Genomic DNA, 23,632 nt, shown 5'->3' with positions numbered 1-23,632 from the left:
TGTTTGGGGCCATTTTTTTTTTTTTTTTTTTTTTTTTTCTCTTCATTGCATTGGGTCATTCTTTTTGTGAAAGTAAAATGTCTAAAAACAAATGTTTTTGAGCTACTCTAATCTACTGTTTTAACTCCGTTAAATGACTGTTGAACAGTTGCCTAAAATATGGCTAAACTTTGACATCACCCCCCACAGTGATGTTTTTTCAGGCCCAACAGAAAGCATCCGCCGACAAAACCAACCAGTGTTTGATCCTGTTCCCAGTCTGCCTCCATTGAATAAGAGATTAGAGACATTTTGTCTTTCTTTATGTGGATCAGGAATGTCTGGCAGAGTAAAATCTAACCCACACAGTCATAAATGACATCCTAAATGGCTGTTTACGCCTAATATTGTACATTATTTAACAGCACCTGCTTAAAGAATAAGGTTAACAATTGCTAAATCACCTTGATTCAGCCTTGTTGATTCTTTCTTCATCCATTTACTATTTTCTGTATTCAATACAGAAAAGAATGTGGCCTAAAATTCTACACCAATTTATCAAAATATGGTTAAAAATAAAACACTAAAAACTAAATCAACAGTTATAAATGCTATATGTGAATTTACGCATCAAAACATATACACTATGAAAAACTGATATTAATTTTAAGATTTGCTAATGATTACATTTAACAGTGTTATTTAATTATTAGTGTTTTTAAATGTTAACTTTAAATGAGCCTTTAAATGTTAAAATAGAAAAAATGAGCATGCACAATTAAATATCCAACATCACACAATAGCAATCGAAAAAAATAGTCAAATCTGCTGATAACCTACATTGCAACAATACATTTAATTCATCCCTAATTTACAGTGGACTGCTATGAGAATTTGGCTGAAGTCGTTTCTTTAAAAGACTGTTTAGATTCATATAGTTTGGCTTTTATCATTAACTCTGTTGTTTTGTCTTTTAACAGGATTTGAGCACATTCACATCCTCTCTTATGGACAGGGAGACTGACGGAGCAAATAAAGATGAAATGCGCAAGGTAAAATACACAAAATCATAATCTTTTTCAGAATTTGTGCAAAATTAGACTGATTTAGACTGAGTTGAGTTTTTGTCCATACTACATTTCCATATACTTCCATATGAAGTAAAAACATATATGAAACCTATTAGAACAATTTCATGTATGTGTAATACATTTTGGACATATATGTCATGTATATGTATATCCTTTCTAAATCCCGTCAATACACGTTGATATTATATAAGTAAATATATACATATACATGTATGTTGTTTTAAATAAAGTTGCATGTATAACTAAAAGTTATATTGTTGACATGTATGATTGCTACATATAATACCATAAAAATTAATCATATAGATATTATTAACATATGAGAATGTATGTATTTCAATTAACTGTGCATGTAATTGTATGTAATTTAATTAACTGTGAAAAATATATATTGCCTTATAGGTAAGATATATGGCTATATAAAGTGTAATATACTGTATGTCATTTATTACATTTCTGTATGCAGTGTTCCAAATCAGTCACTTCAGTTCCAGTTCAGTTAGCATGCTTCCTTATAAAGCCTCTATTGTATGTAGACAGTAGAGCAAGACTAGGACACTGGGTTTTGGAGCAGATCCATTGCATGTGCGGTTTGAAGGAATGATGTGTGGATTGTTACACCATGGGTTATATTACACAGAAATAGAGCTGACTTGACTAAACATGCACTTGAGCAATGAAGACAAGGTTTGTTATTAAAGAAAAGAGTTGGGAGTTGCTCATGAATAAAAGGCGAGGCAAACTTTCTTTACACATGCTGTTCTGTTGTTTCAGATTCAACGATTTAAATGCTTTCTTTATGGCTACGGATGATGATTTTGCACAGAAATGGAAAAAAAGATGCCAGTAATTAAATGGAAAGAAACTTTAGCATGTGCCACGATTTCTAATTGAATTGTATAAATGGCAGTATTTGTTAAATGAAGGTCAGAGTGAAATGGTCGACCCATGCATAAGTAGTTCTGCATTATTTATTTCCATATTACAGCCAACTCTAATGGCTTTTATATTTTTTTTGCCTTGTTGATACGTGTCTAATATTAAACTTGAATTAACTGTGCCAAATATACAGTGCCTATAAAAAGGATTCATGCTCTTGGATGTTTTCATGTTTTATTATTTTACAACATGTAATATAATATATATATATATATATATATATATATTAGAGTGTTGTCACGGTACCAAAATTTCAGTATTCAGTACCAATACCAGTGAAAATCCACGGTTCTCGGTACCAATTTCGGTACCAAAGCAAAACACAAAAACATGCTAATTGTAATTGAAACTTACCTGCTTGAACTTGATCGGGGTGTTTTGTTAGTTTGATGCGTTTCCTCCTCTTGAGGTCGCCACTGCTTTTATGAAGAGGTTGCCAGGTTTTCACAACAAAACCCGCCCAATCGCGTTTCGAGGGGTCCCCGTTAAAAATCGCGTTCCGGGGATAAAATACGCGCGTTTTGGCGGGGTTCACCTGGTAAAATTCGCATTCCAGGGGCTAAATATCACGTTAATGGGGTCGTTTTTCAACCCGCAGACATGAAAAACAACCCGCGGCAACAGTGTTAAAGCAGCCCAATTCCGCGGGAAAACCACGGACTTGGCAACACTGGAAGAGGATAGTTTTCTGATGGCGCATCAAGAACCGGTACTTAAGAAAACCTGGTACCGTAACGTTTTCATTTTTTTAGTACCGACTTGGTACCGAAATACCGGGTCTTTTGACAACACTAATATATATATATCTCACCCACTCAGAGCTAAGCTGGAAGGTGACGCCTACCCTTCCTCTTGTAATCAAAACCAAACAGAGCTGGGACAATGAAAACAGCCTGTGATGCAACAGCAACCTAGTATATGGGCACATTAACAAATAAACAATGTAAGTGTTTGCCAAAGAGTTGAAGGTCAACGCTTTGAAATACTAACTTTTAGGGCACTAGGCTCACTGCCGGCTTCACTCAAAACTGATTGTCCATTGTGGAATGAAGTATGAGAAAACATAACTTGCTTTCAGGTGTGGCTTTGTGTACTAAGTTCAGCCACACTAAGCAGTTAAACTTTTCAATAGTTAATATCAAGCGTAGCGTGATGCGCAGAGAGTTCTTGCCCAGAACAGAACCATACCGCCAATCCACACTGTATGCTAATTGTCAATCATCTTTGACGATAGTGGTCCTGAGAGAAATGCTGACATCAATATTTACTAGTTTTTATGAGTTTTTTCTTTTCCATATTTTCACAATTTGTTCATTTACATTTCAGTATTTATACAAATTTGCAACCTGGTAAAGGTATTGACTGTCAAATAGTCTAATTGAACTGTATACAAGAAAGATTTGTGAAATAAAGTTACCAAAGTATAGTTAATAATTTAATGTATAGTTAATAATGAGTCATTTCACTACAAATCATTACAGGTCACTCACTGTTTATAAGCCTTGATTTGACTTGAAGCCTTGAGGTAATTTCACAGTTGTTAAGTTCATCTCTTCTTAATGCTTGTTGAAAATATTTCTCCATCAGCATGTGCTGTGCAATGCTTTGGCTTTGTCTTGCTTTTTTCAAGTAGTATGCTGATGTAGTAACATTCTCATCCTGTTCTACGCTGTTATCACATCGATACTTTGAAGTACTTCATTCTTGCTTCTTTTTTCCTGACATTGCAAGGCTGATTCTGCCTGATTCAAAAGTCTTAAACTTCAAACAGATCCGGCTGACAGAGATTCTGTGGCCATTATTGAGCTTGAGATATCATGCTGAGTGTTATAGAATCAGTTGACTGTGCTAATGTAATTTCCTGTATATTTTGCGCGCTGTTAAGCTCCGCCCACTTGGTTACTGTTGCTCAGTCAAACCAGTTTTTTATAACGTCCCATAGAGCGCAAAATGAAATTGATTTTAACGATAACTTATAAACCTTTAAAGACAGACGTGTTGTGAGCTCTAAGGTTGTTAATCAGTGGTATATGCTTTTGTTGAAGTCATCAGTTTGCATTTTTTTCTACTAATGTTTTTAATGATCGTGTTTAAGAGCGGAATCCCTAGTGAATCCCTTGAATATGTATGCATATATTTCAGTAAACTTAAAATATTTTATTTCTATACATAAAATCAACAACTTTAAATGGATAGTTTTATATTTCTCCATCATTTTTAATTCAATTGTGTCATTTGCAATGGTTCATGGGATTGTAGTTCTTTCTCTTTTTTGTCTGATATCAAATACTTTTTTGCTTCAAGTAAATGTTTGTAATGTTGTAATTCACCTCATAGCTGGTTGGTTTGGTTTATGGCTTATAATGCTTTAACAAAGACTTTTTAATATCCCTATGGGAAAAATTAATGAAAAAAAATACTGTGGGCAGGCATTAATGCACTCTATTATTCTTACATTGGCTACAATAAAGTGCGACGTTGCAAAAAATCTTTTATCTGCCATATTTTGGAATAACAAAATTCTGTGTAAAATATCCAAAAACACATAATATAGCAAAGACGTACATCAGAAAATAGCAAAAACTTAATTTGGCAGACAGCAACAGTTGCTAAGGCAGGATTGGTCAGTGATTTAAGGCAAATGGTCAGTTGCTTATGTTAAATTACAAATGGCTCAGAAACTGGTTCATTTTACTTTATTATGTAAAAGCAGTTCCTCTTATCTTTTTATTGACAGTTAGAATTTGACAAGAGAAAATTATCTTACATTAGCAGAAATGGAAATAGACAGGATCTACATGGAACATTTCTCTTATACTGTAATTTCAACAGCTCCAAGAGTTCATTGTATAAATATCTTTACTTTTTTCCCCTCAGGGTGACAGAAGTGACTCGGCAAGCCCATGTTTGAAGCCTTCTACCAGCCAACCCTGTACCCCAGCTTCAGCTCCCATTTGTCCCAGGACCAGTCCAGGCACTCCTAAAACCATCTTCCCATGTTCACTATCATCTCACCAGGCCTCACCTCCCAAATCTCCCCGCCGTCTCAGCTTCAGTGGTATCTTCCGCTCCTCGTCCAGCTCAGCCCCTGCCAGCATCAAGCTCTTCTCCAAATCTAGAAAAGGTGAGACACAAGTCTGTTATTTTCAGTAATACTGCATATTTCATGCTTGGTGATTAATGAAATGGTTATTGAAGTATAATGTCCTGGCCCTGTTTTTAGGTTATTTTGTTATTTCGCTAATGAAATTAGCTGTTCCTGAGCCATATTATATTATATTATATTATATTATATTATATTATATTATATTATATTATATTATATTATATTATATTATATTATATTATATTATATTATATTATATTATATTATATTATATTATATTATATTATATTATATTATATTATATTATATTATACATAATAAAATATTACATTTATACATATAGAAATATTAATTAAAATGACTGGACAGTGATATACACTAGCATGTTATGTGTCTTAGCTGTTTTTGTATTTTGTGTTATGTATTTTAACATAGCAAGATGCTGTATGTTCTTTCTACCCTCATGAAACATATCACATTATGGCCTGTTTATGAGGACTTGAAGTACTATATGAAGTAATTTGGTCTCATCAAAGCATGCTGTAGATTAAAGGGGTCCTATTATGCTTTTTGACTTTTTGAATTTTAGTAAGTGTGTAGTGTGTATGTTTGGACATAAAAAAGTTCTACAAAGTTACAAATCTCAAAGTCCACTCCAAAGGGAACTACAACGAACGGCTCATTTGGACTACAGCGTTGTTTTCCGGGGTTTTGTGATGTCACAAAGCGGCCCATTAGAATATCATTAAAATAATTCCCGCCTACGGAAATTCGAATGGTTGGGGGGTGGGGAGGGTCGTGGTTATAACGCTTGGTTGAATGCATCAGACAAGACGACGACGACGAAGAAGTACTGCTGCAGAGTTAGTGCATCAGAGAAAACGAAGAAGAAGAAGAGCTGCTGTAGCGTCAAGTTTTCGCCATGTCGAAGAAACGCTGTTTTTTCACCCCGTGCCCAAACGTCTATATTTGGCCTTTCTAAAGCAGATGACGTCAGGAAACAGTAGTTGCAATTTATTTGGCATCGTATCTAAAACATGATTTAGCCAAAAAAAACAATAATGTTACCACTCTAATATGTCTTGCAATATCCATGCGTGCAAAGGTTCTGCGCGATCCTCTTGTTCAATATTCTCTGGGTCTGAATCCGGCTCAAATTGATATGGCAATATTGACGCCATCCTTAACTATACCAGAGCAGACAGAACTTGCTGCTTTGGCAAGGGGCGGGGCAGTACTGAAACACTGTCTAAGCTGGGAGAAAGGTATTTTAATAATGTAAATTATGTGAAAAATATTGCGTTTTTCGAACCACCAAGAATGAGAGCATGTTCTAGTACACCCCCAAAACAAAATCAAGACTTTGTAAAAGAGCATAATAGTACCCCTTTAAATGAAACTCCCAACAATGAAGTTTCCATCAAAATACGGCCAGCTATCCAGTGCATTGTGATTGGCCGAATACCTCAAGCGTGTGACGGAAATGTTACGCCTCCTACCATACTGTGATGCCGTGTCCCGGTGCGAAGAGACAAAAACATTCAAACCCATTACAAACGAGGTGTGGGGGCGTGTTAGAACGAGCCGTTTTAGGTAGGCGTGGTTGACTCTTAACTTTTATAAAGAATATCTCTTTATCTAATATCTAAGACTTTAGTCTTTGCAACTTTACAGATCTTCTTTATGCACCAAGAGCTTGTAACACTCCAAAGAGAAAGAATCGCATCATATGACCCCTTTAAGACAGCAGTTAATACCAAAAACAATTACCAGCATGGTAAGAATTCATTCAGCAACTTCCTGAGTCAGTTTTCTCTGTATACTGATTGCAGATGTTTTGCATCTTCACTTTTGTTATAATGGTTATGGGGAAGCTGATCAGTGACGAAAGGGAACTTTTAACGCAGAGTTTGAGCTCCTGTTGACTCACTTTCAAAACATCAGAACAGGAAGTGGTAAGATCATGATTTGGGTTTTCTAGCCTTTTATTTTTTCTAATGACTAAAGCCATTAGAGCACATGCTATTAGGCCAAATTGTGCAGATCTAATGTGCACATTAAGCAGTTTGATAGATAATGGGGCACAGACATGAGCCCACATCACTGTTTCTCTAGTCAGAGTCTAGTGGTGGCCTGGAAATGACTTGAGTGAGGGCTTGTTACAGGATTTACAGGTCAGTCTCAGACTCACAGCTCATTTGCTGACTTTATGCAACAGTAATGCTAGGAGAATCAAGTTTTTAATATAGAGAATCAATATCTTAAAACAAATACTCCTAACTCCTAAATCATCCTTATGGAAAGCAGTTTCTTTTGGCTTGCTGCTCTGATTAAACTGCATGTCAGTATCAAGAGGAATCAAGTATTAATGTACCATAGCATATCATACCAATATAGATTTTTGGATATTCACAGATTTATTGTGGTGTTGTTTTTTTTTTGTAAAATAAAGTAAATACAGCATCCTAAAAAAATTGAAATTTTGCTTTTAACATAATTGCATCTATTACCATTCTTCATAAGCTTATCACCTAGTTATTTTATTTCTTAATGATGTCAGGTTGTCAGTGAGAGGATTTGGTTTTTTCACTTTCTTTCTTCTGTGGAACATATAAGATATTCTGAAAAAGGTATTTTTTGTCCATACAATGGAAAACATTGGGGTCCAATGTTCTTCAAGATATCTTTTGTGTTCAGCAGAAGAAAGTAAGTCATTTGGGTTTGTAACAACATGAGGGTGAGTAAATCATGACAGAATTTTCTTTATATTTTTTTTGGTTAACTTTCCCTTTAAGAGTCATACTTCTTTTTGGCATTTATAATGTCTTGCAGCTTTATGTAACTCATTTACATTTTTCATTCAGCAGACACTTTCAAATTTGTTCTTGTACTTTGATGCACTTATTTTGTACTTGCACAGAGAATTGCAGGTTCGGTATGGTAGAGTCAACCAATCAAAAGCATGACGTAAAACACAGCACCTTCTCAGTCTGGTTTCAAATGTTAGTTGTTTCGTTCCAGAGATTGTGCCCATGTGGCTGATTAACAGAAGTGCTCCGTTTTCCTCGTGTCAGTTCCAAAATCTGCTGTGGAGAAATATGTAACCAAAATGTTATGCTGTATAACTCTGTGTGTGGGTCAAAGATGAGACGTCCCATTTTGGTTTCCACATCAAATTAAATTTACAGAAGTGATTTTATAGACCCAGAAAGCATATTATATAAGTAAAGTGTCTACTTGATTGTTTCAAATAACTTTTGTAAAAATAAAATGTCAAAACATGGGTGAAATAATGTTCCATCATCATTCAGCATATATAGCATAATAAGTGTTCATACTAAATTTATTTTAAATAATTAAAAATGTCTTGCTGACAAATGGGTAAAACCTAGTGGTTTGAAGGATAGTGGCAAAGATTGGTAAAGATTTAAAATGACAATTAATTAGTTTTGTGTGCTGCACTGTAATCCTTAAGTAGAGTCTTTTAATGCCATCTATGGATTCTTGTTCTAACTAATTTAAAGCTGTATTAAACTTTTATTGTTTTGATGCTTGAAAACCCCTTTTTGCCATATATGATAGTATATAAATGTAATATTTTCATGGCAATGGCTCACAAAGTCACTACGATCAGTTGATCTTGAGAGAAACTCTTTTATCTATAAATTACAACTTTACTTTCTAAATGAAAAGTATTCAAGACATGAAAATCTTTGGATTTTCTTAAGAAATGTAGTGGTTAAAGAGTCTACGCCATCAAAAAAGAGCAGTGAGTCATTCTGTCCTAATAGTATTAGGAGGTTTGTTTGTCTCAGTGAGAAGAATATTCCAGAAATCCATCCAATGTTAGAGACAACAGTCAGTGGGAAGACTGAGTGCCTGTTACTGTGTGCCATACTGAACCAAATCGAATGTACCTAAAAATTTCTGGCCACGTTTCCAGATTGTTCTCCAATAAGGGGTTCTTCCGAAGTCAGTTTTTTTTTTTGCCTCGTTTTGCCAAAAGTTCACAGGAAGTGGCCTCCTTCATTGCCAAAATCTTTAGAGCCATTTTAAATTGCCAAGTGCTCATTTCATAGAGCTCTTTTCATGGACTTATGCTGATCATTGTGGTGGCATATTGAGGCTTTATAAATACATGTCTTTGTGCAGTTTATTTGAATAATATGAAACCTGAGCTGCTGCATGCACTGAGATAACCTAACCTAATCTCACTTCATATCATCTGTTTAACCTGCTCCACTTCTGTTTAATCATACATGTTATACTTATATATGATATAGTGGAGAAATTCATTCTGGCCTACACTCACATTAGAGTTCAAACGTGTTTCGGCGATCTCCTTTACTTCCCACCAGAAGGCACTGCGAGTCACACAATCGTCTTATATCATATATCCTAGTTTGAAGGGTCAGATTATAAACACAGTTGTGTTGTGTATTGTAGTAAGACAGACATTGATCCATTGAATAAATATGGTCTGCTTTGTTTGTCCACTGAATCTTCAGTTATGTTTCATGTTCTCTGAACATGTATAGATGGCTTTATTCTCTTTGGATTGGATTGATGCAACACCAGGAGTCAGACACCACAGGGACACAGAGCTCTCGGCATCAGCACTGCTGTAAAGTTTCTGTATTATTGTCTTGGAGAGAAGACAGTTCTGAACAATCGGGAGGAGATGGGATTTCAAACTGCAGAAGTGACACTATAGGATTGAAAATCCAGATTCTAAGGGCGTGTTCACACCTATAGTTTGGTTCTCTTAGTTCTTTTGGTTGGGACCCAAAAAGAAAATAATACATTTAGTGTTGTTTTGCTTAGCTCTCCTTGTATGTGTGTATATCAGTGGCGAGCAGTGACTTTTCTTTAACCGGGTAGCCTATGCTATCTAATTTATTAATTTAAGAGACGTATTATTCCCAAACGTATTATTCTCAAATGGCTTGGCTATGCAGAGCATTCGCAGCTTAAATGGACTGCACACCCCTGGTGTACATATGGTGGTATTTTTACCAGGTGAGAACTCACGAAGAGCTTATAAAATATATGAGTCAAAATAGGCTCCAGCATCTCTGCGACCTTTGCAGTTTGGATGATGGATGCATGTATAATAATTATTATTATTATTATAAAAAGAATAGGTTTAGCAAACACCAATTAATAATTTAATTTTAAATATAAGAACTACAATCCAGGGAATGTAAAATGGCACTGCATAACTGAAAGTTTCAGAAAGACCAGGAATATCGGATGAAAGGGTGACACAAAGACCGAATGGGTAAAATAAGAGTAGCAGAGTAAAAAAAAATTACTGTCTATATGTAAATTCAGAGGTCAAGCAAAAAGAGCAAACTGTGTGGAGGACTGAAACAAAAGTGTTGCTGGCTTGTGTTGCCTGGTCTCCTTTTACAGCCATGTATGCTATTTTAAAGAGACACACAGCTGCACCTGACAGTTTCCTGCAGAGAGGGCAGGGCTGCACGCTGGTGAGAGGGAGAGAGAGAAAGGGATGAGAAGAGAAAAGGCGAGAAGAGAGAGAGAGTGCAGATAGATAAGTGAAGAGAGGCATCACTTCGGAGACAATCTGCAGCACTGGGGGCCATAAGCAAGTCTGCTTTCATCAGCAGGGTCTGGTCAACTGACACAGTGTAAGCAAAGTGACGGACTGCATTGTGTGTTTCATGGAGACAGGGAATCAGGGGATCAATAAATAGCACTGGAATACAGCCAATGCCAGGATTTCATTTCTACAAAGGGTACTGGAGGAATTCAAGTTGACTGCTGGGACACGTGGCATCTGTGTAGAACAAAGAGACTGTCATAAATATCTATAGGAGACACTTCTGAAGGTACAGCTATCCATCATCTGGCTTCACTGAGAACGAGAACCTCTTCTGGAATCCTGGAAATTTGCTTTGGCTTCACTTGGTGTTGAGTTCTCTGTTATCCGAACGGGATCTCTGTGTCGTGTGTCATTGCTTTAGTCAGGACGGTATGGTTGATCTTCAAGCCGGACGTGAGGCCTGCTGGTTCCCATGAAGAGGTTTGGTAGTTTGCGTCGGACCAAGAGGCACCATGACGAGGAGCTGCTCACCGGGAGACGGCAGTCAGAATCGGCATGTTTGTCTGGTAAGATACTAATCAGGATATGTCTCTGTATAGAGCCTTCAGCTAGACATAACAGTATTGATATCTGTCTGGTGGTGGAATGTTCCAGTCTGCCTTGTGCTATTATGAGACAGGCATTGACTGTTGTTCATCAGAAAGTCTCAGTACATCAGATATGTACAGTATATGTATGTGTTGCATAAAGTGCCATGACATAAATTGTTGTTTGAACTGGATCAATCATTCATGGTCTGTTGACTTGGCTACTGTTTTTGTATGTCAAGATCATTAAAATAGACGGCCTAGACGTTCCAGTGTAGAGGTAAAGGAAATTACAGTAGGCTGGAATGGTCTATGTTGAACTGCGTATTATGTAAGTCTTTATTAACCACTTGGCAGGGAAAGTCATTTCAGACCTACTTTGGTTCAGGGTTGACCCCGAAGCCTTCAGCTGATGCCTTCGTCACAGTGACGCAAAAAAAAAATGTGACAGTGGGTTCCATTAGGACATGAGGAGTAAGCCTTGAAAAAGACACCAGACTCACTTGAAACAACTAAACTCAAATTGAACTGGAGGCACGAACTGGGAATTCAAAACCCATATGTTTTTGAAAAGCATATTAAGAATATAAACAAGAATCTGTGACATTTGGACTCAGCTTGACTTTGGACTGATTTGAAGGTGATGTCATTTTTTCGATTTTAAAATACTTTCTACTGTCCCATCTCATTACCCAGAGACAACTAAGCAAGCTGCACGTAAGGTGAGTTCCCTTAAAAGTATAAACACTATGGCACTATTAAAATATTATCCTGCTTGTTTGGGTGTCCAAATGGCGTAAGTTTGGGGCGGGACTGTCTGTTGACTGACCAATGGCAGACCGAGGGATTGTTTGGGAAATCTGTTTGAAAGCCAGTATTTTTGTAAAACTGTATGGTGCTGCTAGTGCAGAAATGACACACTTCACCTTTAAAATCTGTATGTTTCCCCTAAAAATATAAACACTATGGCATTATCAAAATATTATCCTGCTTGTTTGGGTGTCCTGACCAGCCCAAAGTAGCAATATTGGCTCAAACAATGGCGTAAGTTTGGGGCAGGACTGTCTGTTGGCTGACCAATGGTAGACAGAGGGATTGTTTGGGAAATCTGTTTGAAAGCTAATATTTTTGCAAAACTGTATGGTGCTGCTATAGTAGTGTAGAAATGACACACTCCACCTTTAAAGAACAACTACAGAACAACTTACCTTGTACCTTACATACTTTCTCTCATTGTATTACAGCAGTCAGTTTTCAGTCAGAATATCTGGATGCACGTACACATGCGCTGAATCATATGATGGGTCATATTATGTCAGCCTGACTGGAGTATTGTATTAGAGTCACAGTGGGGTCCTGAGGGGCTTCACTGTGTTGTCACATGAAGTAGTGTTCCTGATGCAAATCGAATAAGCTCAGGTTGCCTCATCACACTGTCAGCTGAATCCAAAATTTGGTTCACATTTATGTTCAGGCTTAGGATAAAGGTTAGGATTAGTTCTATGACTGACAGATGATTTTTCAGAGCCAGTATGTTTCCTGACTGACTCTGACATGGATTATTTGCTGAATAAGAGCCACGGAAGCCTCCGTCTCTCAAGTTCCAGCTGTTGGAAGCATGTTACTCAATAGTCTTCTTGCTCAATCTGGTTAATATGGTAAAGGTATTATGATGTGCTGTGTGGAATATCATGCAGGAAGGTGTTGATATGAACATTCTCATTTGTAGCATGTCAGTTACTCAAATAGCTTACAAGGATAAAAATATAATGTAAACCAGCAAGCACACAATTAGATTAGATGGCATTAATTTCTTCAAATGGGTCAAAGGATTTGTAAACACATTTCAAACTAGCCTATATCATTGCATCATTAAACCTGAACTGAATTAACACAAGCATTCATCCTTCAGGTCTCACGGTAAATGGTGCCATCAAATAGTGTAAAACCAGAATCCCTGACTTAAACATTTCACTAACATCGCCATGGAATGGAGTCAAACTGATCTGAGTCCTAGCATACACTCTGGAGGCCTGTGAGTGAGTGTTATCTGCCCTTGTGGAATGTGTAGCAGTGGCAAGGCTAAAATAAGAAGCTAACTCAACAACACACCAAAACAGGTCTAAGCCAGCTGGTTGAATCTGGCTGAATGTCATAAGATAGTTAGGATCCCAAAGTCATGTTCTCGTGCACGCATATTAACCTTTACTGATAACTACCCACATATACTTTATTTGAGAAGTGTATTTTTGGTCCAAGTTTAATAGAAAGCGATATAGGGGAGTTACTGTACTGTACCTTCATCCAACAAGCATCCTTCAGATAGCGTAGCATCAGTGATACGGTAACTGTACTTATGAGCTCCTCGCATCTACTGACATAAATCAAGGGGTGACAGAGAAATCTTGTAGCGAATTCATGAGTCCACCCAGCCAGTATCCTAGAGGGAGGGACGGGCCATGTTATGAAGGAGACCTAAGGTGTTGGACACATTAACGTAATTCGGCAGGTAAAAAGGTCCATTGTCAATATGTAGCGATTTATGAAGAACTGCTCACACAGAAGTCAAGCAAGTCAAGAAGTTCAAACCAAGCAGCTTTCTGTTGGTCAACCGCCAACGTGATGAATTAATCCCAAAGTATATTTTTATGCGTATGCTAGCGTATAACTACAGTCGAACACGCAGCCTTACAAAGAATACTCCATTTGACAGTGTGCGTGAACGCAGGCGGTCGACACATGCGCTCTAGAAAGATTCATCTTAGTCCAGTGTCTGCTCTGTTTTTCTCCAGAAGTTATGACAGATAAAAATGTCCTTGTACTCTTTAATCTAAAGTTGTGTCTCTCTCATAACCCCCTCACACAAGCGCTTGTCAATGCAGGCGTCTGTTGTTGTTGCAGTCTCTGGTATTTGTTGTTGTTCTGTCTCTTTAGTTTCGTTTCTGCTGTGAAACAATGGCCCAGGCCAGTGTTGCCACCTTGTGGAACAACTGATTAGTGCAAAACCAAGTCAATGCGCATGCGCGACCTGCATGTACAAAGTAGGAGCTATAACAAAAATTGGATGGTGCACATACAGTACGCGCATACTTTTCTGGTGACGAAATTTGCCCTCGCGCACATGTAAAAACCAAAGTATACTTTGGCCTTTAGTGTGACGAACTCGAACCCAATACAAAAATCGAATGTATTCCTATTGAAATGACTGAAACTGCAAATATTTGCTGATACAACTGTAAATGTGACCGCATCTTTACCTAACTCTCAATTCAGAGAGGCTGAGGGCAGAAACAGTTTTTCAGAATCCGTGAAGGTCAATGGGGTCCAAACAAGACCTTTCACATTGCACTTAACCCCTCGTTCTAAACCAGTGGTTCTCGAGATACATTTTCCTGCAGAGTTTAGCTCCAACTTTGATCAAACTCACCTGCCTTTAACTTTCTAGTAATCCTGAAGACCTTGATTAAGACAATCAAGGGGTGTTTAGGGGTTTAGGGGTGTTTGAGTAAAGTTGAGTGGAGTTAAACTCTGCAGAAGAGTGGTCCTCGAGTGTCAGAGTTGCGAACCCCTGTTATAAACCTTTAACATACGAAACAAAAGTTGCGGTAGTCTTTTCTTTACTATTTTGACGTATATATGTGTGAAATGGCTTCTTGAACATTAAACATTTAGGGAGTGATTTGATTTTTTTTTCCATTGGAAATTGATTGGACCATTGTTGTTTGCTATTGCTGTGATCTCATGCAATATTCCATAAAATATAAGAATTGTCCATTTTGATTTCATGCTGACTTTAACCCCAGCTAAAGGAATGTTTAAAGGGGTCATATGATGCTGCTAAAAAGAACATTATTTTGTGTATTTGGTGTAATGAAATGTGTTTATGCGATTTAAAGTTAAAAAAACACATTATTTTCCACATACTGTACATTATTGTTTCTCCTCTATGCCCCGCCTTTTTGAAACGCGTCGATTTTTACAAAGCTCATCGGTCTGAAAAGCGAAGTGTGCTCTGATTGGCCAGCTATCCAGTGCGTTGTGATTGGCCGAATACCTCAAGCATGTGACGGAAATGTTACACCCCTCACCATACTGTTGATGCCGTGTCCCGGTGCGACGAGACAAAAAAAATGAAAACCCATTATAAACGAGGCTAGGTAGGAGTGGTTAACTCTTAACTTTTATAAAGAATATCTCTTTGGATTTGAGACTTTAGTCTTTGCAACTTTACAGATCTTCTTTATGCACCAAGAGCTTGTAACACTCCAAAGAGAAAGAAAAAATTGAAATCGCATCATATGACCCCTTTAAGACTGGTAATTGAGGAGCTTTTTACCCTATGAAACCCTGGAGCAGGGTTAGCTCCTGCTTTTGCAGCATTGACCCCACAATGCGATGCCAAACTTGTACAATGTGAAACAATGCAGTGTTTAAATGTTACAGCTAGATGCGTAGCAACAGTCACTCAGTCGCGTGCCTCATATTCACATGCATTGGACATTCACGTAAACACTGCTCGTCTTAACTTTATAGTCTGAAAATCAAGGGAAAACTTTATAGTACTGGGCGATATGTAATGCGAGGATGCGCAATGCTATAGTTAACTATTTCAAGTCTGAAATACCCTTGATACAATTTTCGAAATATACAGTATCTTCTGTTGTGTTCCACAGAAGATTTGGAATGACACAAGGGTACATAAATGATAATGAAATGTATTATTGGGTGAACTACCCTTTATAATTCGATTTTAGTGTCAAACCTCCTACAGAAGAGGGCACAATTTCAGAAAAAATAGTCAATATGTGCATCATGCTCAATAATTAAGCCTGGGAGAGGAGTACCTAATTACATGACTTTCTCTGACCTCTATCCACTGGTCACTGCCAAGACCACGAGAGTCTGTCCCACTGACTGAACGATAATATCAAGGCAAGTTGGATGTGTTTGGTGTGTCGACAGGGCCATCAACACCCAGCTGGGGCTGTTAATGCCCACCCGCTGAGAGGTGTGACTGTGCGCACTGACTCAATCTGATTTTTGAACGACTATGTAAATGAAGTTAATGAATGATGAACAGCTGAAAATTAGCTACTGGGACACCAGCATTAATTGATGCCAGCCTGACCCCAGCCTCAATCTTCCCTTCGTACACAGAGAGGAGGCTTGCCAGGGCTAATCGTGTCTACAGTAAACTAATTGATTACAACAGTGCATTTCATAAATGAAACGCAAATTCATATTGTCTTATAATCTAATGATGGATACCCATTTTCTGAATCACTTGCATACAGCCCAAACCATGCACATCTGCCAGTCCAACACAGAACGTTTTGACTATGAAACGTCCATAGATGAAGCATAGTGACGTGCTATAGCCAAATGCCTTGATAGCAGAGATACATGAATAGTGCCCTGAGCTGAATATGCCCAGTTGCTTCAACTCTCAGCTGAATTAATGTACTGATATTCAAATCATGCTTCAGATTTAAAGATTCCTCAGAGCATATGTGGTTTTGATAGTGCTACAGCAGTATTAGTAGAGGCTGGTGCAGTAATATATCAGTGCATGTGTTGTGTCATGCAGTACACAAGGGGTTATGTGAGGGCTGTCATATGAGACACACCTGTTTGCTGTGGTATCTCTGATGAACCCAGCTCTAAACAGGAGTGATTAACTCTATAGTAACACTGAATCAAAAGAATGTTCTGTGTTACATATGAGTCAAGCTGTATCAACCACATTTGTGGCATAATTTTGATTATCACAGAAAATAATTTAGAATTGCACTTACATTAAGACTTTTGCATGATACGTGCAGGGTTACCAGATCAGGACTGTTGACATGCAGCAAATTCCACTCATGAGAATGACAATGAGTACGTTTACATGGACATCAGTAATCTAATTATTTACCTTATTCTGAATAAGACAATATTCAGATTAAGGTGTTTACATGAGTTGCTTTTAGAATATTCCTTTCATGTTCCTGTTTTACATGTGCCATTAAGTGATCTATGCACTATAACAAGTCGTTACGTTCCCACGCAATGCCATCCAACGTTCCCTCCAGAATTTCACGTATAAACATACAGTTCATATTCGGCGGTGACATATACAGTTTAGGGTGTTTCATTTTTAATTTTACGAAAGCTTCAAGTGCAGTTAATTATTTGTCATGCTATACATGCAAACAGATGCTTAAAAATATAATATATGACGGATAAAAATGTGCCTTCTTGCTTGAAGCCATGCTCTTTTGTTTGCCTTCAAATGGTTGACCACTGCCGTGTGTGTATCCTGTTGCAAAATGCAGTGAAAAGTCCTACACAATGGTAATAATAGTGTGATTAAGGTATACAGGTATGTCTATACTGCACTTCAATAATGCGACTAAAATAGGAATACTCCACGTCTTAATTCGATTTGTGTTTACTTCGAGTATGACTTTAGCCGGATTAAGGTAATCAGAAATCTCTGTTTACATGGTAGATTCTTAATCAGAGTATTGTCTTAATCATGTTAATATCGGAATATTGTTGTCCATGTAAACATACTCATTGGTAGATGTTGGACACAAAACCAGTAGATCATTTAAATGGAACGGTATTCCTACGTCAAAAAGAACAACTTGGATAACTTTAAATTATGCATTAAATTGATCAAAAGATATAGTAAAGGCTTATATAATGTTACACAAAATTTCTATTTCAAATTAATTATCTCTTTTTTTACCATTACTATATTATTTTACTTACTGTTCGTCAATAATAAATGTTTCTTGAGCAGCAAATCAGCATATTAAATTGATTTCTGAAGGATCATATGACACTAAAGACTGGAGTAATGATGCTGAAAATTCTGCTTTGTCATCACAAGCATAAATGACATTTTAAAATAGAAAACATTTTAAATTGTAATAATATTTCAAAATATAACTCTTTTACTGTAATATTACTGTTTTTACTTTTTAATCAAATAAATGCAGTCTTGGTGAGCATAAGAGACATATTTCATGAACATAGACCGTAATACATAATAATAATTTAAGTTTTTTTTTTTTCAACATTATACCAACAATTGTTTACATGTCAATATTGTTTACGAAGCTGACACAGAATCAAGTTCTCGAACACTTATCTGTCAGACAGAATGGGCATTTATGCTTGGTATTTGAAGAATTTGAAAAAAATACTCTTTTAAGTGTGAAGAATTATAACCTGTTATTCAGTGTCAAAGTCAGAGTCATGTGATTTTTTTTGTGATGTTGTTGTGGGAACAGAGCAGAGGAACATGTTTCCTACTAACTGATTCAGTACACTATACTCTTCTTATGAATCTTGATCTTGATTGACGGTCAGATATTGGTCAGTGCGGCTGTCTATTTTTTGCTGTGTCATGATTATTTGACCAGTCCTGGCAGAATTTAGCATCTGTTACTAAGACCAGTTTCACAACATGTAACCTAGAAACCAATTTGAGGTAGGAAAGCTAGCAGAAGATAAATAAGATAGATCAGATATCAGAATAGATATCATCTCTGTTCTGGCTTTTTTCTGCTATTCATTTAGAATTTCACAAAATAAGCCACTCTCCTAATTTCACATCAGAATTATGATTCTTTTGAACAAAATCCACTTTGCAAATTCAGTACTTCATTGTCTTCCGTACTGATGTGTCTCACAGGCTCTGGGCTTTCCACTCCCCCCACCACCCCGACACAGAGTCCCGTTCCACCAGTCTTCCCTATGGAGACCCCCAGTCCTGCAGAGCGCGTGGAGGAACGACGCTCCCGCTCTCTCTCATCTCCCCCTGACACAGGTCAGCACTTCAGCCTGAGCCCCTCCACCAACAAACCCCCTATCGCCTCGTACACCTTTAACTCTACCTCACGCCAGGTGAGTGAACAACTTCACACGTTCTTTCTGGGATTACTATAGTTTACACTTGACCCATAGAGAAGCAAAGTCATTTTTACACCTCTAGTGGCACCTTCAATCAACCAATTGCATATTTATTAAAAAGACAAAACTGCTTGCTCATTTTCTTCACCTAACATACCGTTTGATGTTTTTCGATCAGAGCAAATTGTTGGGCAAATGTTTTTTCTTGTTTTGGGCAATTCATATTTTTACATTTATATATTTTTAAGCAGTTACCTCAAAGTGATTGATATTTGCATCAGTAATATATCTGATGCAGCAACTGAGGTCAAGTACAGGCATTCTGGACAATATGATGCTTGTAATTGACCTTTTCGTAATTGTGACTTTATATTTTGCACAGATGACTTGTCGCCTATTAGCCATTAATATAAAATTAACAAAGGTCAACAACTGCACATAGTCTCATTGACTTGCATATCTGTAAAGACAATCTGTGAAAATATGTGGAAATGTTTGAAAAATTACTTGTACAGTATTTGCGGGACAATTTGTTATGGAAGCCCATTGCAAAGTATTTATTATTATGGAAAGTTTACATTTTACAGTTGCAACTGCAGGATATAGAGCCCTAATAACTATTTAAGACTATGACATTATTACTACAAAGTTGCAAATTCAGAAGTATAAGAAAGTTTCTTGTTATTGGGTGTTTCTTCAACTTCAGACACTTATGTCCCACAGGCTGATATTTATTAAAACAAACAGGTGTAAATGAAGATCACAATAAAACTATATTGGATTTTTTTTTTTTTTTACTTTTGATACTTTTCAGGTGACTTTTATAGATTCTTTTACACCTGTCGCAGACTCAAATGTAAACGTAAAAAACTATTTATAAAACTATTAATTAATCCACATTCTCAAATCTATGATAACCTACAGTTAACAAGCTGTGAATAAACAAACTATTTCCATTATTTATTTTAAATAATTTATACACAATTATTTAATTTTTAAACCAATTATTATGTCCCCCATTTGTGGTGTCATTTGCAAAATGACCAACAATTTCCCCCAATAAAGCTTTATCAAAAGTGAGTGTACTTGTTTACCAACAGCACTACAGTGAAGAACTTGAGATGAAATATGAAACGTGATGTGCGATAAAGATAAGTCAGTGTAGCCTAAATACCAATCGAACAGTATATATTCATTTCCAATCAGATTTTGTCAAAATATGCAAAAAGTGTGAGAACACGATTTAACTGATATAAAGTGCTAGCTATGTATGGAATTACCCTTAGCAAGACAAACAACAAGCTAACGTTATTTTATTCCAAAAATGTTTACAATTTCCACAACAGAATGTTGGACATTACTAATAGACAAATAAATACACTCGTTGTAAGAGTGTAAAAGTGTGTCGTAAGAGATTTTTCACAGGACCAGAAGTAACGTAGTGCCCGTTCTTGATGAAACACCCTACTTTGAGTAAGTTACGCTGTTTATTTATTAGTTTTTGTGGCAGGAACAGCCAGGATTACATAGGACTTTTGGAAGATTCGCTGGTTTGATTAAATACCTCAAAATAGAAAGTACCTTATTTCCTGCGGCTAAAGCTGTGATCATTGGCTCACGCGCTCATGATGTTTAAAATGCTGGTTTTGAGACAAAGCCGCAGCCGGTGATTTTTATAGCTATGATCAGTGAATTCGCATTTCTTTTGTTTCTTCGTCGTCCAGCAGAGGGCGACAGAGCTATAACTAGGGCCAAGTAATCGCTTCAGACCCAGTGTTGACATTGTATACGCTCCTTATGAAGTAAGTTACTCTACCTGCGCCTCGTTTTTACAGATGTGAAACAGACTCGGAATGTTCCATTGTCACCTTTGCAGGGGTGTCCGTCTATTAATATTTCACCACTGCGCTTAATGAATCTGTGAGTGAAAGCTCTTCAGATCACTCTGCTTCCTGTGTGGTGACCAGACTGCTTGTTTGCAGATAAGCAGATTTTTAAAAATGGACGCTACCACTCCATAGGATCGAATAGGGTCTTACTAACTTTGAAGTAAGTGATTGTTGATGAAACCATCAGCCCGTGTCTTTGTGTTTCAGAGCTGCGTACTTGCTGAAGGCATGCTGGAAAAACTTGAACTTGATAACGAAGGTAAATGATTATACTTATGCTTGCTTATTTAATTTCATGGTCTTTGCAAGTTTATGGTTGATGACAAAATTTAATTTGCAGCCTGTTCTTAAAAATAGGTTTGCTGTATGTAGTATTTTTGTATTATTTTTTGAGTATAATGGGTATAATTCATAACATAATTGGATTTTATTTTGTTTTAAAAAATGAATAGATTTGAAAGTTTTACCCAGATAACACACATACGTCTGCAAGATGTCTGTTAAAGATCGCTTGATCTGGAAAGTATTTGCTTTTAATTAAATTATTAATTATAAAGATTAAAAATCATAAACATCTTAAAGACATTTTCTAAATGCCTATTTGACATCTGATAGGAAACATCCTATAGACGTATTGCAGATGAGCAAACACTCTAAAAAATACATTGTGCAGATGTAAATGCAGACGTCAAATAGACGTCTCCTAGATGTACATGTGCTATCAGGGGGTATGCAAAACATTTGTAACATTTTTAACCCTGATAGCACACGTACATCACGGAGACGTCTATTTGATGTCTGCATTTACATCTGCAAGACGTATTTTTTAGTGTTTGCTCATCTGCATCTTGCAGACGTACGTGTGCTATCTGGGAAGTGTTAGAGATTGCAAATGATTCTAATGCTAATGATTCTGCTGATTTCTTCTCTGCTTTCAGCTGCTGAAGAGCCAGACAGTGACATTTACATGCGCTTTATGAAATCCCACAAGTGCTATGACCTCATCCCCACCAGTTCCAAACTAGTGGTCTTTGACACTACATTACAGGTACGTCTTAAATGTCTTCTGTTGTCTAACACAAGAACAGAAAGTGAAAAGATTTGGGTATGGAGTTTTGTGTTATGTTCAGAATGGGAAAGTATCTTACTACATACTGCATACTAATCTGTTTACTCTGTATACTGCTCTCTTTTTAAAAAAGTAGTATATGTAATTTAGGAATTATTCCATGATACACATTTCAAACAGTAGTATGTTGTGTTGTTGTCACATCAGCACAGCTGTAGTTGCATCTAGTCCATTCATCACACTAGAAATGGTCTAGTTGAATGCATTGCAATGTGGGATACAATATTCCATGCAGTTTACTTCATTGTATATTGTATAAGTCATTCCATTTATACATGAAGTTGCATATGTTGCACAGTATAGTGAGTATACATACCAATGCAGAAATGGAAAGTAAGTTAGTATGCTTTTCTGAACATACTTGTTTCAGTTTTGCTTCCCAGTTGTAGTTTAAACACATGATGTGTAAGTGGTTGTGGTTAATGTTTCATCAGTAAATAAATCTTAGTTGGTGACTGAAATGGATGGGATCTCTTTGAAGTGTTTGGGAAGCAGTCATAAAGCTAGGTTTGTCAGGGTTAATCAGTAATCATGTGCAGGTATGTGCCGTTGTTAGATCTGGGGGTAACACCGTTATAACCTATTAACCTGTTGACTTTCCTCTGGCTGAGGGCCAGTTTAAAATAATAAAGGCTCAGAGACGATCAATGGAATTTTATGCTTAGACTGATGTACTTATTGTACTTGTTTGTGAATGAAAGTTTCTGAAATTAGGAAGTTTTATGTCTGGATTGTGATATAAAGTTTTTATGGGCCATAACTTGAAATTGATGTGAACTGCCTTTATACTGAAATGCAAGTTAATTTTTAATGGATAACTGGTGGGTTGGTCAAAAATGGAGAGAATTTGTGTTAGAAATGATGGGTCCAGGGTCCATAATGTGCCAAATATGAGAAAATAAAACCATTGTGTTCCGGTTGGCCGATAATTTATTAGAAATTGCACACATTATTTAAGTCAAATGAAGAATGAACCCTTTAACCTGTTGACTTTCCTCTGGCTGAGGGCCAGTTTAAAATAATAAAGGCTCAGAGACGATCAATGGAATTTTATGCTTAGACTGATGTACTTATTGTACTTGTTTGTGAATGAAAGTTTCTGAAATTAGGAAGTTTTATGTCTGGATTGTGATATAAAGTTTTTATGGGCCATAACTTGAAATTGATGTGAACTGCCTTTATACTGAAATGCAAGTTAATTTTTAATGGATAACTGGTGGGTTGGTCAAAAATGGAGAGAATTTGTGTTAGAAATGATGGGTCCAGGGTCCATAATGTGCCAAATATGAGAAAATAATAGCATTAGTGCGTAAATAAAACCATTGTGTTCCGGTTGGCCGATAATTTATTAGAAATTGCACACATCATTTAAGTCAAATGAAGAATGAACCCTTTACTGATATAAGCCACATGAGCATTTCAAATAATCCAGAATCTTCGA

The 23,632-nt window shown here is 36.8% G+C and overlaps 1 protein-coding gene across 3 annotated transcripts in view; it reads left to right on the top strand.

The window, feature by feature from the left end:
• The window catches only part of prkag2b (protein kinase, AMP-activated, gamma 2 non-catalytic subunit b), a 37,876-nt gene that overhangs the window by 5,730 nt on the left and 8,514 nt on the right, over positions 1-23,632 (top strand). For 2 of the 3 annotated variants that reach the window (XR_001632242.1, XM_016464680.1), the window contains exons 2-6: positions 960-1,031; positions 4,887-5,133; positions 18,956-19,167; positions 21,270-21,321; positions 22,001-22,110. Coding sequence is in view for 2 of the 3 variants with exons in the window: in XM_016464680.1 (XP_016320166.1) it covers positions 960-1,031; positions 4,887-5,133; positions 18,956-19,167; positions 21,270-21,321; positions 22,001-22,110 (693 nt within the window). In the remaining variant the exon portion in view is untranslated. Of the gene's footprint in view, positions 1-959; positions 1,032-4,886; positions 5,134-10,635; positions 11,248-18,955; positions 19,168-21,269; positions 21,322-22,000; positions 22,111-23,632 lie in introns of those variants that run through there. The other variant, XM_016464681.1, reaches the window with a different exon arrangement.

This window comes from Sinocyclocheilus anshuiensis, unplaced genomic scaffold (assembly GCF_001515605.1).
Source record: "Sinocyclocheilus anshuiensis isolate Anshui unplaced genomic scaffold, SAMN03320099.WGS_v1.1 scaffold524, whole genome shotgun sequence".
In the NCBI taxonomy this organism is placed as follows: Eukaryota; Metazoa; Chordata; class Actinopteri; order Cypriniformes; family Cyprinidae; genus Sinocyclocheilus; species Sinocyclocheilus anshuiensis.
The sequence above is the reverse complement of the archived record's forward strand: the minus strand, read 5'-3'. Positions and strand labels throughout refer to the sequence as shown.